This window comes from Rhea pennata, chromosome 3 (assembly GCF_028389875.1).
Source record: "Rhea pennata isolate bPtePen1 chromosome 3, bPtePen1.pri, whole genome shotgun sequence".
NCBI classification, from domain to species: Eukaryota; Metazoa; Chordata; class Aves; order Rheiformes; family Rheidae; genus Rhea; species Rhea pennata.
The window spans coordinates 124,972,557-124,979,601 of record NC_084665.1 but is presented as its reverse complement, the minus strand read 5'-3'; the positions used below and the strand labels follow the sequence as shown (position 1 = coordinate 124,979,601).

At 43.5% G+C, this 7,045-nt stretch overlaps 1 protein-coding gene across 1 annotated transcript in view; it reads right to left on the bottom strand.

Annotated features, from left to right (window-relative positions):
* Positions 1-6,844, bottom strand: part of TFAP2D (transcription factor AP-2 delta) — a 48,311-nt gene extending 41,467 nt beyond the window's left edge. The window contains exons 1-3 of the mRNA XM_062571211.1: positions 6,806-6,844; positions 5,413-5,910; positions 1,817-1,877 (exon numbers count right to left, since the gene is read on the bottom strand). Coding sequence (XP_062427195.1) covers positions 1,817-1,877; positions 5,413-5,910; positions 6,806-6,844 — 598 coding nt within the window. The remainder of the gene's footprint in view (positions 1-1,816; positions 1,878-5,412; positions 5,911-6,805) is intronic.
* Between the last annotated feature and the right edge of the window lie 201 nt (positions 6,845-7,045).

Here is a 7,045-nt window from a genome sequence, read left to right as displayed (position 1 = left end):
AAATATTTATTATGTATTTTAATATACATTTGAAACTTATACTCTCGTCTTTGATATCTTCTCTGAATATGCCAAGAGATAGATAGCAGTGCAGTAGTAGTTCAGCACTTACATCAACGTAGAGAAAACCTTGAATTTTCATGCTAGATTTCCTTTACTATCAATCTTTAAATCCTTGAATAATTTGATCGCTTTAAAAAGAAAGAGAGAGAGAGAGAGAAAGGGAGAGACTTGACTACAATCATCTGCACAGGTAATTGGAATCTCCTTAGCAGGAGCTGGAGAGCTGAATAGAGTGTCGTAGAGCTGAGCTGACGTTTAAATCGCGCATCAGCTGGGATGAGAACCGCAGCCAAACATTACGGACACAGACCTCATCTGAAGGGGATCTAGCCTTTCCTTTCCCTCTTTCGACTAACAACCTCCGCTTCTCGGAGGTCACCTCTCGGGTCAAAACCGAAAGCACTGCCTTAGGGATAATTAACATCAGCGGAAACCTGAAAGATGGGGACAGCTACACACGCACCGACGGCACCCGGGGTTTGTTGCTCCTCGGCCGGGCCAGCCGGGCCCGTCCCGGGGCAGGGTCGAGCCCCGCCGCCGCCACCGCCGCCTCCCGCCTTCGCCTCGCCGAGCGCCGGCCCGGCCGCGGCGGGGAGCGGAGGGCAGAGAGCGGAGCTGTCCCTTCAGCACCACGCCGCCCGCCCGGCCCCGGCCTCGGCCCCGGTTCGGCCCCGGCCCCGGCTCGGCCCCGACCAGCCGCCCCGTGGAAAGCCCGGACAAAGCCGCTTTCCCTGCCCCGTCGCCTGCTTTCCCCACGGCCGCTGCGGTTTCTCGAGGGAGCCTTTCCCGAAGGGGCAGGAGGCGCTGGCAGAGGCCCCCGCTCCCGAGCGGCCCCCCGTGTGTGCCTACTGCCTGCTCGTTTCCAGATCTGCTTCCCACTCTGAGGCGATCATTTCTGCATAATGTTTGTCGAGGTAACTGGCTGCTAAAATCAGCAGCTTTCTGCCTATTATAGTACCACTTCGCCTAAAACTTCTCTCTATCGACTTTCAAGGGGGAAATAATGAGCAAGGAAAAACAACAACTGAGCGAGAAAAGTATGCTCTAAGAGGCTGAGCCCCGAAGTAGCCTTTCCCCGTTGCATTACTCGTTTTTATACTATGAATGAAAGTTTGAATTTTAAGCTTGTTAGAATATGTTCCTACATTAGGCCTTTAGTCTTCTCTTTCTCTTCACAGTAGATAATAACAAACCCCGAGAACACTCAAATTCTCTGGATGTTGAAAAACTGAGTAAGAATTCAAATCTTCCCTCTAACTTCGACTTTAGTTATTTTCATTAATAGGTGGTATCAGATAAAGTTACACTGTCAAAAGTGGCTTCCCCACTGGCCTGTAGCGTTATTGAAATCACATTTCCCGCCCCCCCCCCCCCAAAAAAAGCTCTTTCCTTTCCTCACATGAGATCAAACTGTCCATTTAACAGCCCAGAGCCAGGGAGCACGTTTCCGAAAGTCACTATCAGGGATCAACTCAGTTAAGCGGGGAACGATAAAACGAGACAAGAGAGCTCTGGAGTCAGCGGGATTATCCGAGAGCTACCGAGGAAGAGATCGCTTATAAAGTGCAAATGGACTGTGAAATATGATGTACTCTGCACTAGTTTGGACATACTTCTGTGAAACGTCAAATTATCAGTATTTCAGCAGTAAATCCAAACTATGCTAAATAGTTGCAGATGGAAAGAGAGAGAAAGAAATAGAGGACCTTTTATGCTTTAAAAAATATAGTTACAAGTATTTGCAACTTCTTACCTCTTCTTATTACACCTCCTTGACCATTCAGCACAAGTCCACACTGGGCCTCCACTGAGCTCTTAAGTAAGGTGGAGAAAAACGGAAAGAAAGGGAAGAAAAAAATCAGATACCGAAACCCACAGACAGACTACACAGTTTTTTCTTTGTCACAGAAATCTCTCAGGAACAATGGTTAAGGTGAACTGGAAAAAAACCCACAATTATTCTCATCGAATTCAACGAGAAAACACACCTCCATCCTGCAGTCTATCTCATGAAATGCAGAATAATATCACTTTCTTTGTCATTTAAATAAGTTTTTCTCCTGAATGGAGGAAGTAGATAGGCAGTTATGTGGTAGAATAGAGAGATAAACAAGTATGCTTGAGAGAATAGTGTGTTCGGACCTTACAGATATGTACACGCTCTACAGTTGCATAAATACATAACTGTTTTGCAAGCAGAAACTTAAAAATACAAGGGTTTGTATACTATATCTGTATGCTTACATGCATAAACGTAATGTACTATGTTCAGATCTAAATATATATGTTTAGTGACACGTGTACACCGACTTCCAAAGTGTGCGCAAAGTACACAAAGAGGAGCTGCTGGGCTCTGCCGGCTGCACAAAGTCAAGGAGTGTAACAATGGGGACGAGGACAAGCGTCTGTCTGCCCGTTTGTCTGTCCATAGGTGGGGACGCATATGCCTCTCTGTGCACACACGCACATATGCACATATACACAGGCACATATATCTGAGTATGGCGTGAAGAACCCTCCGAAAGGCTGTCTACGGGTTTTGATGTACCTCCGAAGAGAGCTTGCTTCTTTATGGTCCTGTTACGACTCTTATTATTTTGAGTTCTTCGCCCTCCTTAATAAATATTTTTATTGGAATCATAAAAGACTTGAAAGGGTTGGGCTTTCTTTGGGTTTTCCTTATGTTGGGGGTTACAAAAAAAAACACAACAAACCAAACCTAAATCTTTGCCCGGTGGAAATGTGTTAAAGACGCATTTTCCTTTACAAACAAACGAGGTATTGGACATGAAAGAGGCCTTTAAGGGTGTTAGCCTACTCAACAGCCCGTGAAGAGTTAAGTAAATGCGGAGAGAGTCGGTGCATAATAAAAACCCCACTTTACAAAACAACCTTTACAGTCCTGGCTCTCTCCCCCACTTTCACCATATTGGCGCTGGCCCTGTAAGACCTTCCTTTTCAAGGCTCTTTTTTATTTTAAGTGTTCTGCCTTAAAGTGATTATGAAATCAATATGAAAAAAACTTGGCGACTGAGCATAAATTAAAGCGGTGATGGGAAAAGGTGTGACAGTTTTCTTTGTTGCCCATGGAAAATCTTTTTAGGGCACTGAAAGATGCCACTCCAGCTCCAAGACTGTTTGCATCTGTTAGGCTGACTTAAACCGCCCTCGAAACTATTGGACATTCACTTAAAATTCTGTGCAGGGAAAAGTATATTTACATTTGTTGCATTTGAAATGAGGCATATGCTGATGAACGTTTTAAAAAGAAAGACTAAGGAGAAAGGGAGAAGACTGGTTAGACCACAATTTTTGTTTAAAAGTGTTTGCGTACAGTCCTATTTCTGTTCGCCACCAAAATACTTCCCGCTAAGCCCAAGGTGATATTCACAACAGTTCAAGTTTGTTCTGAATCACCTAAATCATAAAGATAAATATTAATATTTTCATCTTCTCACTGCTCAGGCTTTTGGATACCTTAGTACACTTCCCTTTTCTTTTCAGAAAAGAGAAAGGAGGCAAATAAACAAAAGGTTCCACATAAGTGGAAAAAGAGGATATTTATCTTCGAATAAAGCGTGATCGAAAGATGAATATTTTCGAAGGAAAAGCTATTTATTTTTTCTTCTTTAAATAAAGAAAATAAGAATGTGCCTCTAGCAGCTTAACCAACCCTTAAAAAAAAAGGGGGGGGGGGAACATGTTGTTTGGTCGGATGACATTGCATAAATGACCAGTTGAATGGCACTAAGTCGAAAATTGGATAAACTATGGTGCTTTTTTGCCCGGGACTTAGGCATTGTCTGCTGTCTTGCAAACGTTCCTAATCCCCTCTTTTGAAAAATACAAGGCTTTGTGCCTGCCAAAGAAAAAAAATTTGTACAGATACAAAAAAATCAGCAGCAGACGTGGTTATAAAAAGGAGTAAATAGGTTTTAGTTGGGCTGAACAGTGAATAGCATTTTTTTTTGAGGGGGGTAGCATAAGGAGAGCCTTGTGAAAAATGTAAACAAAAATGCCCAGTGAAGATAAAATTATATAGTGAATTTTAATGGAGAAAACCAGGTTTAAATAGTTAGGATTTCCTCCAAGCGGACATAAAAGATAACATGTTTGTTGTGCTGTTTTATTTTTTTTCCTAAAAAAAAAAAAAATCTCTGATGTAAATAAAGAGTTTAGGGTTTCTTTCTTTTTTTTTTTTTTTTTTTTTTTTTTTAAGGAATAAAGCTTTCTTAGTTCTAGAAACTTCGGGATTTCCCGAGATTTTGACTCCTACCTGTCTTTGGAAAGAGCCGGCTTTGTGTGAATGGGAGCGAAACTGGAGGGGAGAGAAAGTACAGTAAATACGACCAAATTTGGGAGCCTTCGATTTTTCAGTTCGTCGGAAGAAGGAAGGTTTGAGCTTGATTTGGGAGAGCTTTCCGAAATGATCGCTATTTACAGGAGGATGATGTTTTTATTTCTGAAAACAATTTTCAGTTAAAGCATCGGCTGAATTTACCAGCGGTGAATTTTTAGTTGATGGAGAAAGGATTTTTGAGCGGACAGAAGTCAGGTTGTAGTACAAGAAAGAGAGGTTTTTGTCGGGTCCAGTTTCCCATTAGGGAGGAGACGACAAATGGATGGATAGAGAAATAGAAGAAATCAACCTCATCTATTTGTATCTCTCCCTATTAATATCTAGATTTGACATTGCGAGGGATTTTTACCATTTTGAATATTTCTGACGAACGCTTGCTCCAGTTTATTTCTTCCCTACTTCATGCCTTAGCGTTCAACGGAAGATTTGCTTTTTATACGTGTGGAAAAGCAGATTTTTCTTTTTTTGACTTGTCTTTTTCTGTTCTCCAATTCATCCCTTCCTTAGCACATTTGCCTGCTCTGTCAGTGCAAGTTATTCAAACGGGTGCGATGGCCGAAAGAAAGGAAAAGTTTAAGAAGAGCGAGAAGGTGCGTTTGGTGTGGTTTGGTTTCTACCACTAATGACTCTGATTAGGGTAATGCGCACACACACACCCCGAAATCTCCTGACGAATCCCATGGTCTCCGTCTAAACAGAGACACAAGCTACGCTGTGAAGTCAGACGCGATTTTTTTTTTTTCCTTTTTTTTTTTTTTTTTTGGCCAAGAAAGACTACTTTTTTTTCCCCACACACACATTTTTATTGTTCTTATTCTGAAGGGGAAGGGCTCTGGACTGGATTTGGGGTGAATCTATCGCTTCTTTGTATGAGCTACATGAGAGCTATTCTGAGCAGAGGAAAACGGGGAGGGTGCGCGGGGGGGGGGGGGGCAAAACAGGGGGAGGGGAGAAGAAGGTGCCTTGGAAGGAGCTCGCACGCTATTTACCTGCAAATCGTCTGCTCCCGAGGCTGCAAGCCCGAGGCTTGGTCCTGGCAGGAGTCTTTGATCTGGATGCATCCCATATTGGGACCCATGGCTCATAAGAGACAGGTCGTGGCGGCGGTAAGCATCTAAGCAGCCCAGCTCCCTCCTCTGCTCATCCAGGCAGGAGGACTTGAGCGCCCGCGCATTGTGCAGGTTGATGAAGTCGGTGGGTTCCCCGTGGTGGATCTGCTGGTAGTACTGCTGCGAGTGATGCAGGGAGTTGAGGGAGTAGGCGTCAGGGGTGACGGCCGGGTGGCTGTGCTGAAACTCGTAGTGGAAGGACTGGTGGTGGAGGGGGGTGTACTGGTGGTTAGTGGAGAAGTACGGGGAGGCGAACTCGGTGCCTGTGGTAGAGTAAGTGAGCGGAGACGAGGAGGAATAGGCGACGGTCGAGTTGGCCACAGACTCCAGGCATCCCAGCTGCATCAAGCGGTAACTGTTTGATCCATCGTGACGTATCTGAAAGGAAGAAGTGAAAAGAAGACCCAAAAACTGGAGGTTTGTCATTTAAAACCCCGGGTACTGGTCTTCCAAGCACGCTGTCCTGCATCGCTTCTCGCCCTTCAGAAGCGTCTAAGCCTGCGAGCTGCAACCCCAGCAACAAAAGCTCCTTTCCTACCTTGGGCTGGTGCCATAAAGGTCTGTTCAAAAAATCATAAACAGCCCAGCCTGCCCTTAATACCGTCAAGCGAAAGAAATCCACGCACTGAAAAAAAAAATCTATCTATCTATTTGTCCATCCATCCATCTATCCATCCACCTCCTGATCACAGCTGTAATATCTGGGGCTGACACAAAAAGTCATCAAACAGAAGAAACTAACGAGAATACACACAAGTCCCGACCCTATGTTAGAGCGTTACACATTGAGAAAGCTTCGCCGCCTGCTCGCCTTTCTCTCTTCCCTTCCCTTTTTTTTTTGAACCCCTATTTTTCTTTCTTTTTTAAAATAACGAATCAGATCCAAAATTTCCCCCTCCTTTTCCTGTGCATTGAAAGAAAAGGGGAGTCCTGTTTTTTTAGCGAGAACTCCCTATTCCTGGCGAGCTGGTGATTTCCCTCCACTTCATTATATTATTAGGGGTATTATTCTGATTTTCGTTCTGGCAACGGTTTTAACGTGGTAATGAGTTGCCCTTTCTGGCGACAGATGTCATAACGAATTTTCTCTCTATACTTCTTTAAGTTATCTCAGAAGCCGGATTATAATTAAATGTAACGGTCCAATATGGATTTAAAAAAAATGGAAACAACCACACAGGCACATACACACACACATATGCACACACACGCACACACACATACACAGACACGCGCACACACACACACGCACACACTCACACACACAAAATACCTCTGCATCGTGGACGAGACCTGGAAAGGTAGTTGACATTTTTTGGTTCTCCGAAAAAAATAAAAAAAGAAAAAAAACTCTGGAAAAAAAAATCCTCTCTCCAAATTGAAAAAAAAATAAAATTTAAAAAATCCAAAGTTCATGTATTTCTCCAATTTTTTCTAGAAAAAAAATCTCTACAAACAGAGAGAATTTGCAATGTATCTGCATAGATCAGATCTCTCGCTTTTCCATGCACCT